This window comes from Macrotis lagotis, chromosome 4, assembly GCF_037893015.1.
Source record: "Macrotis lagotis isolate mMagLag1 chromosome 4, bilby.v1.9.chrom.fasta, whole genome shotgun sequence".
Classification (NCBI taxonomy): domain Eukaryota; kingdom Metazoa; phylum Chordata; class Mammalia; order Peramelemorphia; family Peramelidae; genus Macrotis; species Macrotis lagotis.
The window spans coordinates 111,312,949-111,332,977 of NC_133661.1; the positions used below are offsets into that span (position 1 = coordinate 111,312,949).

Below are 20,029 nucleotides of genomic sequence, written 5' to 3' on the forward strand. Positions count from 1 at the left end.
CTTTGTATCCCCTGCACTTAGTACAGTTCCTGATCCCTAATACACACATAAATACTTGCTGACTGTTGACAAATGACAACTTTAAGGTTCCTTACTTGCAAAAGTTCTATTGTTGATATATGTATTATCATTAAACCCATTTGAGAGATAAAAATATAATATAGTTTAAGACAGGTGTAGTGATTTAACAAGAGTCACGTATCTATAAGTGTCAGAGGTTTGAAATTCATTGTTCTTCTGACTGTGAGTACACTGCTCCTATTACTTCTAGTAGATCATGCAAAGAGGCTAAGATAAGAGATAATTTATCTGGTAATTGTGGATGATTTTATTTTTACTAAAACTTTTGAAACAGAAAAAGAGTTAAGTAGAAACATAATATGAATCCTAAGTTATGAGCTTATAATTAACCAAATAATGACATTTTGAAGTCCTCATCTTCCTGGACATCTCTGTAGCATCTCGTACTACTAACCACTGAATAATACTCCAAACTACTGAACTGATTTTGCAGAAAACCATCTAGTTCTTCTAATTCTCTGAGCAGTCATCCTCTGCCTTCTTTAATGGATCTTCCCCTTCTTTCTGACTTAAAGTGGAGATTCATCAAAGTTCTGCCTTTGGCACTCTTGTCTCTATAGTATACTCAGTATTCACTCCCATAGCTTTTCAATTATCACCTCTAACAATTTCTACTTCTAACCCTGACCACTTGTAAATTCCAGGCTTTCATCTTCACCTGGATAACAATTTGTCTAAAACTGATATTATATTTAACACAGAAGTGACTATCCTTTGACTTCATTAACTTCAGTACTACCACCATTTGCTCAGTTTTCCATTTTTGAAACAGAGCTATTGTCTATTCTCTCTTACTTAGCTTTCATATCAGTTGTCAAGTCCTGTTTCCTTCAAATCTCTTTAATCCATCCCCTCTGTCTTTCTGTCACTACCCTAATTCAGGCCCACATTACCACCTGCCTAATTAACTACAATAGCTTCCTTAACAACTTAAAACCAAGTCTTATAACTATTTTGATTATAGCATTCCTTTGTTCAAAAATCTTAAAGTGTTTCCTACTGTCAATAAGTAAATTCAAACTCTTCTACCTAGAATTTAAGGCCTTCCATAAAGTGACTCTACTCCAAAACCAACACTTTGAGAACCTTCCCACCTTTTCTTGTGCCTTCATGAGATGAGTTAGTATCCATATTTTAAAGCCCAAAGCAGAGGTCACATCTTTCATGAAGCTCTGTCCTCAATCTCATATAATAACCACCCAACTGGCCTTCACTAGTGGTGACCTCCCCTTTCCCTTTGTAAGTCCCTCATATGGCACTTTGCCTTTATAATTTATAATTTCTTTATAATATACCTTTATAATTTCTTGTAATCATAGTTATCTATAATTATGCTCTAACTTGATTGCAAGTCACATGAGGGCTAGTGGATCATATACTACTCAAAGCTGTATTTCCCAAACACCTAGCACAGTAAATTAGTATCTACTGCAATTGAATAAAAAATTACTGAGTAAGACTTGTAATTTCCAAGATGGCTAATATCCAGCATAAATTTATGCTCAATACAAAATAATTCCAAAGAAATACAAAGATATATTAATCAGCAGACATTTACTAAGCACTATTATGTTCCAGACACAAGGTTAAGAACTGGGTATACAGAAATAAAAATGAAACAAGTGGGCTTCCTTAACATGAGCTTACATTCTAATGGAAGTGTCAACAAAGACTTAGAAAGGTTTATATAAAACAGATAAAAGATAACCTGGAGAAGCCTTAGCAACTTCAATAGATTAGGAAAGGCCTCATATGCTAGGTGGATCTTAAACCACATCTTGACAGAATTGTGGGATTCCAAGAGGTCAAAGTGAGGAGGGAATGTAGCCCAGGAACTGGAGATATCCAGTACAAAAGTACAGAAATGGGAAGTAGAGTATATGTAAGGAACAGGAAAACACTCAATTTTTCCAGATCGCATAATTTATAAGATAGGACCAGATTGTGAAAAGCAATCAATGCCAAGTAGAATTTTATATCTGATCCTAGAAATAATGGAAAGTCACTCAAATCTAATGAGTAAAATGGATGACAGTCAGACCTGCATCTGGAGGACCATTTTCATGGCTATATATAAGATCAATTAGATTGGAGAAAGAAATGAGGCAAAGAACTTTTGATGAGACTTAAACTACAGTTGAATCCATGTAAGAGAAGGGTACAAATTCAAGAGACAGAATGGAGAAAGAAAAGAGACAGAATGGAGAAAGAATTAAGATTCTGCAATTAAACATGGGGGGGGTAAAAGAGTGGGTTTGAGGGAAAATATTAAGTTTGGTATTGGAGCTGTTGATTTTGAGATGTCTATGGGACATTCAATTCAAAATATCTAACAGTTGAAAATTTGAGACTGGAACTCAGGAGACAATGAGGATAGAAATAATAGATTTAGAAGTAATCTAAATAAAAACGATAATTAAAACTATGGGAAATGATGAGATTACCAAGTGTGAGAGTGGGTTTAGAAAAATGGGAAATGAGATCCCAACAGAATATCAGGGTATGCTCATAGTTAAGGAAGTAAGGCATGAATAATATCCAGTGAAAGAACCATTAGAAAAGTAGAAAGAGAACCAAAACAGAGCAATATCACAAAAGTCCAAAGAGGAGAGAATACTGAAGAGAAAGTAGATAGGAAAGCATGAGCAAACAATATCAAATGCTGGAGAATGATAAAGAATAAGTATCAATTTTAAAGGGTCATTAGATGTGGCAATTAATAGATCATCAGTAACTATGGTGGCAGTTTTAGCTGCATAATGAGGTGAGAAATCAACGAAAAGGATTGGAAGTAGAAGGAAAATATGCAGATTTTTCAAGCAGTTTGTTTAAAAAGAGAAAGAAAGTTAAAGGGTATTGTGCAAGGATAATAGGGTCTCCAGAGATTATTTTCAGTATGGGGGAAAGGGGGAATGAGACTGAAGAAGAAGTGACAGAGATAAAGTGAAGATAGAAGAAAGAGAAGCAACAGTATAGACAATCTGCTAAAGAAGATAAAAAGACCTTGGTCTTGGCAAGGAGAAGGGTCATGTCTTCATCAAAGATTGGAAAAAGGGAGGCAATAGCAAAGGACATCAATACAGATGATATATTGACAGGAAGGGGGTGTAGGGGTATGGGGGGTGTCTGTATGTGTGTCTCTGTTATATGCAATATAGTTATAGATAAATATTTTATGGAGGCTTAGAAGCACATGAATACAGGGAGAAGTAGAAAGGAAGGGAAGGAAAAAAGAATTCCTTTTTTTTTAAGGTTTTTGCAAGGCAAATGGGGATAAGTGGAGGAAAAAAGAATTCTAACATGAATACTTGTTTAAAACAAAAAACACCCCATAAGATATTAACAGAATTAAGATAAAACACCAAGAAAAATTATGAAGTAGGAAAAATGTTAGAATGCATTACTTTGAATTAGTGTTGACAATTTTTAAAGACTAAAATAAAAATTCTATGGAAATACTGAACTGTCGGAGAAATGAAGAATTAGAACAAACTGTCTTAGAAAGACAAAGATCATGATATAAAAGACCAGAGGTGCTTAGACTATAAATGAAATCAACATAATGCCAAGTCTTATGCAAACAGTGTAACAATATTCAATCAATGAGGAGTTAGAGAATATAAATGCCTCAACAATAATTCTTAAGAAATCTGTGGCCATATTATCTCTCCTGGATCAATGGTTGTGAGTAAAACAAATTCCTTTAATTCCTTAATGAAGATCATAAACCCTATCATGGAAAAAAAAAGTCAGCATTTTAAAAATCATCCCTTTAAAGTCCATGAAGTTATTGTCCAAAAATGCTTCTCAAGATATGTTACATAAATCTGATTTTCCTGAATAATTAGATTTTACTTTAACATATTAATTCAATTTGGGGGCAGCTAGGTGGCACAGTGGATAGAGCACCGGCCCTGGGGTCAGGAGGACCTGAGTTCAAATCTAACCTCAGACACTTAATAATTACCTGGCTGTCTGACCTTGGGCAAGTCACTTAATCCCATTGCTTTAAATAATAAAAAAAAAAATACAAACATATTAATTCAATTTCTTGCTTCTACACAATGTGCTCTGCAACTCATACGCATAAAAATATATTTAAATGCTTTATTTAGAAGCCCAATTCATAATTACATAAGATTATAATTTTTCCATTTTCATAATACTAAAGGGTTTAATGGTACAAACACATGCAAAAAGATGGTCCCATAAAAAAAACTGAAGGCTTAAGTCATTAGGAATCTAAATAAACAATCATATCCTTCACTTAAAAAATACTCTGAAGTATACCTGTCAGATCTATGGAAAAGGAAGCAGTTTATGACCAAGGAAGACATGTAGTACATCATTAAAAACAAACTAGCTAATTTTGATTACATTAAATTAAAAAGCACAGACAAAACCACTGTAACCAAGATCTAAAGAAATGCAGTAAATTGGGAAACAATTTTTATAACTTGTATTTCTGACAAAGGACTCATTTCTAAAATATACAGAGAACTGAGTCAAATTTTCAAAAAACAAGCCATTCCCCAACTGACAAATAGTCAAAGGCAATTTACAGATGAGGAAATCAAAACGATCCATAGTCATATGAAAAACTGTTCTAAATCACTATGTATTAGGGAAATGAGAATTAAAGCACCTCTGAGGTACCACCTCACACTTCTCAGACTGGCCAATATGACCAGAAAGAAAAATGATCAATGTTGGAAGAGATGTAGGAAATCTGGGGCACTAATGCATCATTGGTGGAGCTGTGAACTCATCCAACCTTTCTGGAGAACAATTTGGAATTAGCCCAAAGGGCAACAAAAATGTACATACCCTTTGATCCAGCAATACTACTACTGGATCTATACCCTGAAGAGACCATGAAAAAAGGATAAAAACATCACTTGTACAAAAATATTCATAGTAGCCCTATGTGTGGTGGCAAAGAATTGGAAATTAAGTAAATGTCCTTCATTTGGGGAATGGCTTAACAAATTGTGATGTGTGTGTGTGTGTGTGTGTGTGTGTGTCTGTCTGACGGAACACTATTGTTCTATTAGAAACCAGGAGGGATGGGAATTCAGGGAAACCTGGAAGGTTTGCATGAACTGATGCTGAGTGAAATGAGAAGAACCAGAAAAACATTGTACACCCTACCAGTAACATGGGATTGATGAACAACCTTGATGGACTTGCTCATTCCATCAACAATCAAGGATGATTTTGGGCTATCTGCGATGGAGAATATCATCTGTATCCAGAGAAAGAATTGTGGAGTTTGAACAAAAACCAAATACTATTATCTTCAATTTAGAATAAACAGTTATCTTATTATGTAATTTTGCTATCTCTTATATTTTATTTTTCTTCCTTAAGGATATGATTTCTCACACACCATATTCAACTTAGATCAATTAATACCATGGAAACAATGTAAAGACTAACAGACTACCTTCTGTGGGGGGTGGGGTGAGGGAAGCAAGAATAAGGGTAAAATTGTATAACTCAAAATAAATAAAATCTTTCTTTAACTAAAATACTCTGGGGCGGCTAGGTGGTGCAGTGGATAGAGCACCGGCCCTGGAGTCAGGAGTACCTGAGTTCAAATCCGGCCTCAGATACTTAATAATTACCTAGCTGTGTGGCCTTGGGCAAGCCACTTAACCCCATTTGCCTTGCAAAAGCCTTAAAAATAATAATAATAAATAAATAAATTACTCTAAATAGAATTAAGATTATATTAAGTCACAATTCACTGAAAGGAATTAAATATATAAATAGATAAAAATAATTACACTTTTTGTGATACTGTTTAGTATTCTCCATATTTAACACCTTCCAAATTCTAAACCAAATTTTCCGAAATATGTACTTGTCATTCTCCCCTATATCTACCTCAAATTAAATCAAGTATTAAAGTATATTTAGACTTATTTGGAGTATTTTGGGGTTCTTCATGGAATTTCCATACCTCTCTGACAATGTTGGTCCACAAACTACAATTATTTTTGGATGATTTTTCACTACTGCTACATATGAGCACTACAAGATAATGTGATTGATCCCTTCATTTAAATACAACTTTCTTTTATCTCCTGATTTCACTTATAATCAATATGATTCAGTTCCTCCAACAATGTGTAGATTTTAGGGATGATGGGCATGAGTTTCATGTTTAGAATATGAAAAGGCAAATTAACATTTATTCTTCAAATTCATCTATTCTTTCATTAAATTTCAGTCAAAAGAGGTCTACTAAATTTAAATAATTGACCACTGAAAAGCAATAATTTTCCTGAAAATATTTTTAAAGGAATAGTCCTCATCTCAATTTTTGAAGTAGCTTATAATTCTATATACCTATAAATTTTTTGACCCATCTGTGTTTAGTCAAATGTTATTCCAGGAAGACAGTCTACGCTCTAAGGACTAGTCCAGTTCATTATCCTGACTTATTAGGTGATGAATTATTTGAATTCAGAAATTCACCAAAGAAAATACAAAATGGTCTTTGAAATCCCATGTGGTCCCAACATGATCACAGTCTTTAAAAACAAAACAAAACAAAAATCTGCATGATTCTTAATTGCCTGTGCCCCCTTTTCTACTTCTTTGCTATCATCATAGAGAAAGTAGAAAAGGACAATCTGAAAAAAAAATCTGAGGGGGTTTAGTGGTCTACAAGCTCAGATTAAAAGTCAATAGTGTGGTGAAGCAGCCAAAAGAACTAAGACAATGCTGGAAAGCATTTTAAGACATAGCTTCTGAATACCCTTCTCCAAATATTCTCAGTTTATCATTGTCCCAGAACTAAATCCAATATGGCAAAATAGAGGAGAATTCAGACTAGCACCATGTTATTTTTGAAAGTTATATCTTTCTATGCAGCCCAAGATAGCAATATTTTTGGTGGCAACATCACTACTGGCTCTTACTGAGACTGCTGTCTACTAAAAATCAGATTGTTATCTAGCAAGGTCCTCCCCCACCTTTTGCAATGAAGATAATTTCTTGAACCCAACTATATTTTACATTTATCCCCCATTAAATTTCACTTAATTGGATGCAATTAAGTTTTCCAGCCCAATTCTTCCTTGCTTTCTATCATCTGGAAATTAAGGTTACCATCTATCCCTATATCTAAATCATCAATAAAAATGTTTACTTATAAAGGCCAAAACTCAAATCTGGGAATATTTCACTTGTAGAATTGTAGTGGTATGGAACCAAAAATTACTACATTTTGAGATCAGCATTTAAGCCTTATGAATCTCTCCAACAGTATTATTTCTAACCCAAATCTCTCCACCTTTTCCAAACTCAATCAACAAACATTCATTCAAGTGCTTATATGATGCAAGTCCTATGTTAGATACTAGAGACACAAGGAAAAAAGTTAAATAGTTCTTCCTTCAAGGACCTTACAATATAAGAGGGGGAAACAATACACAAACACGCTACACAAAATTTCATACAGATATATCCCAAACATAAAAAGTTATTAAAAGGAAATTTTGGAATGAATGTCATTAGAAGAGGATCTAAAGGACTTCATAAAGAAACTGGAGCTTGTGCCAGCTTTTGAAAGAAACCAAAATTTCAAGTCATGGAGAAGCATTCTAAACATGAGGGATCATCACTGTAAAAGAACAGAAATGGGATCTAGAGCAGCATACATGAGGAACAGCAAAAAGATCAAAATGGCTAGACTGCATAATGCATGAAGAGGAGTATGGAGTAAGGAAAACATGGAAACAGGCAATTAATGCATTGACACAGGTGAGAAAGGATGAGAATCTGAACTAAGGTGTTAGTTGAGTGGAAAGGGAAGCACATATTCGAGAGATACTACAAAGGTAAAAACAAGAAGGGACAACTGACTGAATATGTGACAGGTCAAGGTGTGACAAGCTTTTAAACCTGGGTGACTAGATGAGTGAACCCTCAATATTAACTGAAATTGTAAGTAATAATGAGTTCTGATTTGAGATATGTAGACAATTCAAAAAAGAAAAAAGGCAATTCATGATGAAAGATAGAATTCAAGAGAGAGAAAAGGACAAAGAAGTTGGATAGATTTCTGAGTCACTATCAAATACTTTCTTAAAATCAAGATAAACCGTATCTACAGCATTTCCTTTATCATTTTAGTGAATGAGAATAGTTTAAAGTTAATGCCACTTTATGATCAATGCTTATTAATTTAATAAAACAAACACTGGGAAAATCAAAAAATATTTAAAATATGGAATAACAAATATTAATTTATTCTTAAGTCTAATACAGTGAAACAATAATAGTGGTATATCGGTTGAGTTCAAACAATCTATAAAGCACTATGCAAGAAGCTCTAGGAAATACAAAGAAATATAAGCTTCAGTTCCTATTTTCAATTGAGCTAGTCAGAGAGAAATCAATGCAAAAACCAATAAATAGTTCAATAAAACAAAATATGAAATGCCATCAGGCAATACATGATAATTCATCAAAAGATGATACAAATTGTTGCAGGAATTTAATGGAGAAATTTAAAGAAGACAATTATAAATTGGAGTAATCCAAGAAGCTCTCACAAAAAAGGGATCTGAGCTTATCTTGAGACAAAGAAAAAATGGATGTACAACATCAGAACTTAAGATTAAAGAGATCTGGGTATCTAATTCTTTTTGATTTTTGTCTAACCCTGACTAAATTAATTTACATTAATTCATTTTTAGTTGTTTTCCACTTTTGCTTCTAAAAACAGTCTTGTGCTTTACTATGACAATGTAGATAAACATTTATGTAAGCCTATACTCTACTTACTCAGAATAGTTTCTAAATACACAATATAGGATTACAATGACACCAATTATCTTGAAATATATTTGTCAAGAGTATTTCAAAAGCAAGTTCACGGGGCGGCTAGGTGGCATAGTGGTTAAAGCACCGGCCCTGGAGTCAGGAGTACCTGGGTTCAAATCTGGTCTCAGACACTTGATAAATTACCTAGCTGTGTGATCTTGGGCAAGCCACTTAACTCCGTTTGCCTTGCAAAAAAAAAAAAAATCTAAAAAAAAAAGCAAGTTCCCAAAACTCCAGATAAAGAATCCCACCTGAAAAAAGCAATATTTAAAAGTTAAAGATTTAAAACAAAATTTCCTAGAAAAGTTTAACAGATATATATAAAAAGCTGCCATAACGAGGAGACCAAAAAAACTCAGAAATCTGATTTTCTTGCCAAGAGATAGGACAATCAAGGACAGCAATGGTTTAGACCACAATCTCATTTGCAAACTATAAAGAAAAAAGGTGAGGAAGATTATAAACAGAATACCTCTCAAAATAGTGAGAGGGAAAACAAACATGTAGAAAGCTTGGTATTAGAGACCACTATTATCAAGGTGAACTATCATGTTAAGAGTATTTTAAGATAAAACCTAAAGGACATGTAATAGTGTACAAAATGATTTGCCATTCTTTTTTTTAATTTTACTTTCATCACAGATATTGACATTTGGACTCTTGACACCTTAGTAGCAGATGGCAGTACAAAGATAAAGTCAGTACAAGTAGTTTAGCCAAATCAAGCACACAAAGAAGAAAACCCTGTAAAGGAAGGAACATGAGAGATGGGAGGAAGGGCAATATTTATGAAAAGGATGACCATATGAAAGGCTAACACTTAAATATAAAATAACCTGCATTATTTTGTTTTGTTGAACTGCTTTTCTTTGAGAGCAAAGAAATGTTCGACAGAAGTGGCTTTTACTGGGTAGTAAAAAGTGTTATTAAAGAAGGAGGGGGAGGGGCTACATAGTAAATTAGATGGTTTCCCTTAAGTCTAAATAAGCTAAAAAAAAAAAAGAACACTTCCAAGTTTTCACATATACGCAGGAATTGCAAAGATACATTCAAATTAATGAATACTGAACCTGAATAATAAAATGCATTAGAACTGTGTAATATGCTTTATGAAAGCTGAGTCCTAGTCTTGAATCTACCATTAACCAGTTCTATGATCTGGGGCAAGATGCACAGCTTCCTAGAGGCCATTTAGGAAGACAGATGAATCAGTTCTAAGGTCCCTTGTTTAGCTATTATGATTTTCCAATAGCATCAATTGTTTTTTGGTTTTGTTTGTTTTTTTTTTTTTTTTTTGCAAGGCAAATGGGGTTAAGTGGCTTGCCCAGAGTCACACAGCTAGGTAATTATTAAGTGTCTGAGACCGGATTTGAACCCAGGTACTCCTGACTCCAGGGCCAGTGCTTTATCCACTGCGCCACCTAGCTGCCCCACTGCGCCACCTAGCTGTCCCAACATCAATTTTTAAATTGATATAAATAGAATTTAAAACTCTTTGGAAAACTGAAATTAAAACTTACAAAAGGAAAATTAAATAATGATATGTAATAGCTATTATAGCTACCATTTATATAGTACTTTAAGGTTCATAAAGTACTTTATAAATATTATTTAATTTGATCTTTCCAACAATTCTGGGAAGTAGGTGCTATTATCCCCATTTTACAAATGAAGATAACTGAGGAAACAAAAGTTAAATGCCTTGCCATGATCACATATCTATTAAGTTTCTGAGGCAATCACTATTTGAACTCCAGTGCTCCTTATTCCAGGCCTAGCCCTTTTATCTCCATGCATCATATAGCTGCCTAACCAAAAATAAAAATAATATTGTCAAGTAAATTACATTTAAATCATCTATAATTTGAAGGCTTTTTCCATTTGTATTAAAAGCACAGTTCTATAATCTATCACATTGTTAAAAAATAACTTCATTCTACATATTACAGTTGGATGTGCACTAAAAAAGGACAGGCATAAAAGGACTTTTTGTCCTTTTTTTTTTTATCATTTTCTGCTAAAAGTACCTGTCTAAAATCAAAAAGTGGTTGCAAATTAAAACAATACTGCCTTTTACCTTACAGACAGCTATTTGGAAAAGATGACAAATATAAAAGATAAATTTTGGCAAGACTATGAAAGAAGTACACTAATATACTCTTGGTCTAGTTACAAAGTAATATAATCATTCTGGAAAACAATTTGGAATTACAAAAGAAACATCACTAAACAGCTCAAACACAGGAAACCCAGTGCTGGGCTTATAGCTAAGGTCAAAGATGAAAGGGAAGGTCCCATATTTAACAAAATATTCATAACGGCAATTTTTATAGTAGCAAAAACCTAGAAAAGTTACTGTCTACAAAAATGAAATATAACAAAGCACCATAAAATATATGCAAATTAAGAGAAACTGCTGAAGCCTTGGATTCTGCCCCTAAAATGCTGAACTCTAAATATTGAGTTTTCACCATCCTTACCCAGAACCAGACTTCTCCCAAGCAGGAGCCCCAGAATCAACTTTCTCCCCTCTTTCAAGAAGCTCCCTGTGATGTGTGCTCCTCTCCAATTTCAATGAAAGCTTTCTGAAAGCTAAGATGGTCTAGTTTACTTTTGTTTTGCTTTCCCCAATGTTTAGCACAGTGCTTATGCTTGATACATTCATTCATTTACTCATATATGAATGAATTTATGTAGAGTGAAGTAAGCAGAACCAGAAAAATAATATGCATATTAACACAATAATGCAAATAAAAAGAAACAATACTAAAAAGGTGGATGAACTAGGATTATTTGTAATGAATAACCTTGATCCCAAAGAACAGATGGTGATATTCATGTCTCAGTAGAGAACTACAGGAACAGAATCTTGCATACAATGTTACTTGGTGTTTTGTTGACTGATTTGTGTAACTGCTTTTCTTTGTATAAGGGACATGGTTGATGGAGGGAAAGATCATTCAGAAAATGATTGTGATATAAAAACAAAAGCATCAATAAAACTTTAATAATACCAAAGCTAGTAATAGTTATGATAAACATTGGAAGCTTTCCCAGTATGATCAAGGGTAAAGCAAAGATATCTACCATCTCCACTATTAGACCTCTTTTTAACTGCACTTCTGAACCTCTGATTTCTTTATCTAAGCAATTGTCAGAAAGAAAACTCCATCTATCAATGCAGATCAGCTGCTGCTGTGAAATTTATGGTCTTAACAAATTGGCAACGGTATTGACCTGACTTGCCAAGAAATACAGAGCCATACAGGATCATTTGATAAGTAATCAGCAAGTACTAACTACAAAGGGAATCAGACAAATCTTTTCCTAAGAGATGCCACCTGAACTAAACTTTGAAAGAAGTTAGGGATTCTCTGAAGCAGAGGTGGAAAGGAGTCTATGGGGAACATGCCTATAAAAGTACAGAGACTGGAAATATGGAATGTTATATATGAGGAACAATAAGTACACCAAAGATCAGAACATAGAATGCACAAAGGAGAGAAAGGTACAAGTGTAGAAAGGTAGGCTAGAATCAGACTGAATAGCGAATTCTTTATTTTATTCTCAAGGCAGTAGGGAATCACAGCAGTTTCTTGATATGATGGGGGAGCTGTAAAACAAGTCTTAAGTCTTGTAAAACAAGAGCTTAAGAACATTATTTTGATAGCTCATATGTGGAGGACTCACTGGAGAGGAGGAAGGGAGAGACTTTAAAAAGGAAGTTCAATTATAACACTAATTTCTATTGTCCCAGAAAGAGATAAAAGCCTGAACCAAGTTAGTGATTGGACGGATGGAAAGAAACGGACTGATACCAAAATTGTTGAGGAGGAAGCATCAACAAGACTTAGCAACTGACTGAATATGGATGGCAAAGGAGATGGATGGAAGTGTCAGGGATTATTATTACTGAATCTGGATAACTACAGTAATAATCTAGATAAAACCTAGAAAATGAATCAAAGCAATCTACCATTCCTCAAGAATAACCTCAAGAAACACTATGAGACCTTATTTCATAAATACTACTAAGGTGGATTATATTTTAGTTAAAAAGCTTTTAGGACATTTTATATCTTTAATTGCATATCTCAAATGTATCATCTAAATGTAAAAAGGTACAAGCAAAACAAAATGTAGGGAAGATTTAAAAAGCCCCCCCACCAGTGACCAAAAAAGTAAAAGAAATTTTTTTTTGAAGTTAAAACCTTGCACAAAATAAAATCAGCTCAACTAAAATCAGAGAAAGAGAAAGAAATGTTTCCATCAAATATCTCTAAGGGTATGACATACAAACTGTATAGGGAAATGATATGAATTTTTTAAGAATAACCCCAACAGACAAATGTTCAGACTAGATGAAAGTTTTCAAAAGAAATACAAACTATCTTTTAACTACCTGAAAATGTCCAAATTAACTAATTAACCAAGAAATGCTAATTAAAAACAACCCTAAGATACTACTGTAAACCTACAATGTTTGAAAATTTGTCAGAAGAAAGAAAAACTCATTTTTAAAAAGACTGTGGTAACACAAGCCCACCAATTCTCTGCTCCCAGAATTGTTTATTCATTTAACCATTCTGAAAAATGATCTGGAATTACATAAGAAAAATTAAGAGATTACACTACTAAGCCTATATCCCAAGGAAGTTACTGACATCAAGAAATATTTCTATGAATAAAAACAAAACAGCATTATTTGTAAAAATAAAAACTGAAAACAAAATGTGTCCAAATTCAGGAGTGGCTGAATATATTATGCATATTAATCTAAAAGATTATTTTGCCATTACTAAGGAATATCAAATGTGAAGAATTAAGAGAAACAAAAAGTACTTGTATGAAATAATGTTAAGTATAGAAAATAAAGAAAAAAGAATATATAACATTTAGTCAAAAATGTAAACAAAATCAACAGACAAAATTCATGTCAAATGCAATTGTCAATGTTATAGAATTAGAATATAACAGTTAAATAAAACATTTCTTCTATAAATCACTGATAATCTTGCTAAATTTATGGCTTTATTTTTAATGGGAAGGGGAAGAATAATGTACTTTCTACAGAGGTTTGCTTGGGTGTTTTTTAAGAAATATCTGTTCAAAAATAATATAAAAATAAGAAAAAATTATGAAATAGTGAAACTCAAGGATTATATAATCTAACTGTATTAAACAATAAAAATGTAAAAATAAAGCCAAATTTGTTTTCTCGCATGCTTAAAAAAAAAAATTCAGCAATCTTAAAAAATATTTATAAGGGGCCGTTAGGTGGCGCAGTGAATAGAGCACCGGCCTTGGTGTCAGGAGTACCTGGGTTCAAATCCGACCTCAGACACTTAATAATTACCTAGCCGTGTGGCCTTGGGCAAGCCACTTAACCCCATTGCCTTGAAAAATCTAAAATATATATATATATAAGCTCCAAATAGCCACATAAAAGAACCCTGAATCTAAGTAAAAAGTAGAACTTTAAGAATGAAATAAGTTCCTTTATCTTGTATATTTTAAAATTGTGTTTTTAATAATCAAAGTCCTTACTGTTCTCATGGGATATAATTTTTATTTTATTGGATTTTGAAGACTCAAGTTTTACATTAATAGTGTCTGCCTTCTCCATAATACTATGCAAAAGATGGTCTCTCTCTTCTTGGTTGTCAAATGAAGCAGAAGTCACATAAGTAAGTCATCACAATAGGACATCTTGGTGTATAATGCAGTATGGACATATCAAAAAATTAATTTCTCAAGAATAAGATATACCCCATCATCAATAAGTAAGAATATATGAAAATGATATAGTAACATCACCAAGAGGTTTATAACCCTTATGTTTCCTATTTTTCTAAATTTCACACAAAAAAAGTTGAAGGGTAGGAATCCTCAGAAAAAAATGTGGAAGGAAATTAATTTTTAAAATTTTTTTTACATTAAAATGTGGATATATCCCAAGATGAATTTGTTTTTAAAAATTACAAATCACCATGCAAAATAAATTTAGATATCCTTAAAAAAACTACATATATATGCCCATTAGTTTCATAACAAATCTTAATCAGTATGTAAAGAGTTAAGCTATCATTCACTAAATCACTTGAAATAAATTTTTTAATAGTTAAACATAGAGCTTGAAATCTTATTATAAAGTTAAAAGTAAATGAAATATATAAAGTGGGGAATATTTGGATTTTTCAGGCAAGAAGAGGGAGAAAGGGAGGTAGAGAAAGAGGAAGGAGGCAAAGAATGAGGGAGGGGGAAGAGAAAAAAAGAAATAATTTGGTATAGAAGTAAAAACAATGAGAGACTATTTGGGGTAGTTTTTAAATGCATAAACCATGGCATGTTACCTATGATTTTATCTTTGTGCCTAAGAGTATAAAAGCAGTCATAAATACTTATTTTCTAATAAAACAATTAAGCTAGGGTGGCAGGAATCTGTCCTCAACATCTGTTTCCCCCTTCTTCAACAGTATTTCTGTGGCAGGAGAAATTGGTGAAATAGTTCACTATCTGCTTATCCTATTTCCTGTCCCATCTTATTTGCAAAATTGGGGGGGGGTGAACTTTGTGGTCAAGTCCCATTCAGATGAACAATCAATGAATTTGTGAATATTTTTTTAAAAAACTAAGATCCTAAACAAAATATTAATAAAAATATTAACAAATATTCTTTATTCTCATTGGAAAATGAAAAGCTTCTTATAACCTAAAGGAACCACAATAATTTTAATGCCCTATTTTCTCAGTGTGCTAAAAGCAAATGCACAAAGATATGACAAATACAACTTATGAAAATTAAATTTGAAAGATAAATATAAATACAACTTAAAAGTGCCTATTGTATAAACCATGATATACCTGTGCTATAATAAGTTATCCAGGCCATTCCATCACCCTCCTTTTACCTAAAGAATTCAAAATGGCAAAAGTAAGGGAATCAAGTCCTTTGCCCTAGGGAGGTTAGAAAAATCAAACTACTGGCGCTGAGAGAGTTCTTGGAGACCGTCTAATCCAAGCACTACATTTAACAGATGAGGACACCTAAACCTGGAAAGATGAAGTGCCCAGCCCAAGGTCACACACAGCTATTGAGGAGCAAAGCTGGCCAGTAGTTCTTCCCACTACAGATCTTCTGGTCATCTTCTCCCGCCCACCCACATCCCAAACCACCTCTCTCCTTCTTAAATAAGCAGTAGATCCCTTTTCTAACTTTTAGATGCCGCAAATGACACATTCTTCACAGGCAAAGGAACAAGCTTTGAAAATCGGAAATACCAACTTATGCATCACACTTTGGCCATGAGTTCCAAACTTCCCTTATATCCCAGTATTATGACAATCTTGGACTTCAGGATTTTAAAAAGATTCCAAAAATCCAGAAAAAAGTTGCTGACATTTACGACTTAAGGTTAAAAGTTCAAACCTCTTTTTAAAATTTAACTTGTCCTAAAAGATTTTTAAACTTCAACTGACTGCTTGTTTGGCAAACTCGTTTCTTCTGGAAAATTTCCTTCAGAAACTTTAGTTCTGTAGAGGCTTTTGTCAATGAATTGAAGTATAGACTTTTGAATAAAATTTATTTAAAATCATTATTCTGATCCAAAAGTGTCAAGCTAAGATTATGCTGGGTGCTCCTCTATCATCCAGAATCAAAATCGACCTGTTTGACTCCAAACATCCAGAATAACTCGGGGACAAAAGTACTGTGTTCTCCAAACGTCCTGCATGAGGATTCATTTCTCATTAGAAGGGCTTCAGGGGCAGGTAAGTGACAGGCTACACAACCTGGTTGCTACTTTGTATCTAATGAAAACACATCCCAGCAGACATTGAGGGCCCAGCATCTGAGCCCGCTTCTTAACTAGCTCTTAATCACAAGTTTGACAGTCCTTGAAGTCGACCCAGGGCCGGACCAGGGCCAGGGCCAGGACCGGGGCCGGGGCTGCCTGGCCCGCTGCAAGCTCTTACCTTGAACACTTTCCCAAAGGCTCCGTCCCCCAATTCACCTATAATTTCCCAAAAGTCCTCGGGGTTCAAGTCTCTCTTCACATGCTCGTACTGCTTCTTCTTCTTGTCGCTGCCCAATTTAAAGATTTTACGGAAATTGAAAAAGGACATTTTTCCTGCCGGGCAAAGCTCCCTCCAGTTACACAAAAACCACGATAAAATGCTCAAGTTTCTCCTCAAGCCTCCCCCTCCGCCCGGGTCTCAAGGGCAGGAGGGCGGGATCGGGGTCCCTCCGCGCGCCCCACCGCTCCGCGCAGCCGGGCCGGGCAGGGCCGGGGAGGAGCGGCCCGCTCCCGAAGTCCCGGCCCCCGCCGGGGGGAGCCTGGGGGAGGCGGCGCCTCCGAGGCGGGCGGGGAGGCGGCCGTCCAAAGGCAGAGGAAGCCTCCCGACCGGGGAGCCCGCGTCCCCCACCCCGCGACCCCGAGGAGCCCGCTGGGGGCGGGGGGTCGAGGGGCGAGCTGTCCCGGCGCCGCGGCTACCGGCCCGCAGGCCCGCGTCACGCCGAGTCCCGAGAGCGGGCGACCAGAGGAGGGTGGCTTCTCAGGCGAGGCGGGGGCGACGCGCCGGCCTCCTTCCCTCTGGGCCCCCCGGGCGCCGCTGCTGCGGCGCCGGCCTCGAGCGGTTCCCAACGGCCCGCCTAGTCTCCCAGGCGGCGCTCCCGCCGCGACCGCCTCGGCGCCTCCTCAGCCTCCAGAGCTCCGGCCTGGGGCGCGTGCCCGCGCCCTCGCACGCGGCGGCGAGCCCCGGCTGGTCCCGCGCACGCGCGCTCCGGCCGCGCGAGCGCACGCAGGCACCGGGGGCAGCCGCGGAGGACCGTAGCCGGGCGAGCTCTGCGGCGGCCGCGCCTCGCTGAGCCCGAGGCCCGGCTCGGCGGGGACGGGGGCGCCGAGGGGAGCGGCTGCGCCCAATCAGGATGATTCGGGGAGTGACCTAAGAAGCGTGAAAGGCTTCCACTACAAACACTATGGCGCCCTGGCCCGGCCCACCCCGCCCTTCCAGAGAGCCTTGACTCGGGCCAAGACGCCTCATCCCAGAGGCGGCGAGGATTGGTCGCGAAGCCTCCAAAGTAGGGCTATAGCCATATTGCAGTCTGAGAGTACTTTTGCACATTTAGAGACCTTTTGGGTCCCTACCCACCACAGGGCAGAGCGCCAGACTAACTTCAAGTGACTTCCCGTATCTCAGGATTAAAGTCCCAGGAGTTCCGGACTGAGAAAAATCTTAACCACTTCCCCAAATTTTATCCCAACCCTTATTTCCTCACATTTTGAATCATTCAACCAGTATTAAATGCCTACTATGGGCCAGAAACTGTGCAAGGCACTAAAGATAGAGGTAGAAAGAAGAAACAATGACCCACAGTCTCATGGTAAAGGCAACAAGTACAGAGGGAAATCTATACAGCATAAAGACAATAAAAACAGTAAATGCAAGAGGACGTCAGCAATTGAAGGAATCAGGAAAGGTTTCAAGCACAAGGTAATCCTTGGGCTGTCTTGGAGTAGGAGAGGGATGCTAAGAAACACGGAATGACTGTGTGCAATTAATTGCACTCTTCTGGAGATGAAGGGGTGCAAAGTCACTAGGAAGAGGAATGAGTGCATTGGACTCTGTTGAGGGAGGAGCAGAAGGCCAATTTGGGAGAGATGGAAAGCTAGAGAGATAGGGCGGGTGGGGTTCTGTATTTAGAAGCCTTCTAAAGGAAACAAAACACTATGCTAGGTGTCTTGACAAAAAGTATAAAACTTGATCCCTTGCTATCAAGAATCTTAGACCTCAGGAGGAGAAATAACATGAATGCAGATAGCCATAGTCAAGGCTGACTGTAATGCCATTGATAAAGTTCTATTTTTATTGCTTCATTGTCTTGTGGAGAGGTGACCCTGGGTTTTTAGCAGTGATGTCAGAAGAGAACAAGTATTGGAAGTTACTACCAAACTGAAAAGGCTTTAAGTATAGCTCTGGAGTTGGACTATGTAATTTGTCTAACATCAATCTTATATTTGGAGAGGTTGATCATAAACACCTGTGAAGGAACAGAAGTGCATTAGTAAAAATACCGATATTTGAAAGTACAGAAGAATGCATTAAGTTCCACAGAAAAGTAAAAACAAAATTCTTTAGGGATTCAAGGGAGAAAGAGAGAAAAATTTCATTTAAGCCTTTAGTAGCTCTATCCTCCACAAAAATTTGAATAGTAGCCAAATACATATTGGTAGATACAAAAGAATTGAAGACAAAGTTCTTTCCCCTTATGACATCTAGGAAATCATAGTATTAATATCCTTCTGAATACCTAAAGTATAATAACACCCATAAAAATTCATTCACTGTGCCCAAAGGGCAATAAAAATGTGCATACCCTTTGATCCAGCAATACCACTAGTGGGTCTATACCCTGAAGAGATCATGAAAGAAAGGGTAAAAATATCACTTGTACAAAAATACTCATAGCAGTTCTGTTTGTGGTAGCAAAGAATTAGAAACTGAGTGAATGTCCATGAATTGGGGAATAGCTGAACAAATTGTGGTATATGTATGTTATGGATCATTATTGTTCAATTAAAAACTAGGAGGGATGGGAATTCAAAGAATCCTGGAGGGATTTGCAAGAACTGATGATGAATAAGATGAGCAGAACCAGAAGAACATTGTACACCACAACAGCAACATGGGGTTGATGATCAATCTTAATGGACTTGCTCATTCCATCAATGCAATAACTAGGGACAATTTTTGATTATGTGTGATGGAGACTACCATCTGTACCCAGAGAAAGAACTCTGGAGTTTGAACAAAGACTATTAGCTTTAATTTAAAAATAAAACCTGGTACCTTATTATGTAGTTTTGCTATCTCTCATATTTTTTTCCTTAAGGATATGATTTTTCTCTCAACACATTCACTTTAGATCAATGTATAACATAAAAACAATGTAAAGACTAACAAAATTCCTTCTGTGGGGGGGAGGGAAGCAAGATTTGGGGAAAATTGTAAAATTCAAAAATAAGTTTTTAAAAAATGTAAAAGGTCATTCACTCAGAAACATAATATTCAAGTCAGCTCTCACCCTTCTTTGAAAGGAATGAGGATGGTA

General features: G+C 36.1%; 1 protein-coding gene across 2 annotated transcripts in view; it reads right to left on the minus strand.

Moving 5' to 3' along the window:
- The window catches only part of SLK (STE20 like kinase), a 74,410-nt gene extending 57,205 nt beyond the window's left edge, over positions 1 to 17,205 (minus strand). For both annotated transcript variants that reach the window (XM_074233779.1, XM_074233778.1), the window contains exon 1: positions 16,894 to 17,205. In XM_074233779.1, the coding sequence (XP_074089880.1) occupies positions 16,894 to 17,043 (150 nt within the window). In that variant the 5' untranslated portion in view covers positions 17,044 to 17,205. The remainder of the gene's footprint in view (positions 1 to 16,893) is intronic.
- Between the last annotated feature and the right edge of the window lie 2,824 nt (positions 17,206 to 20,029).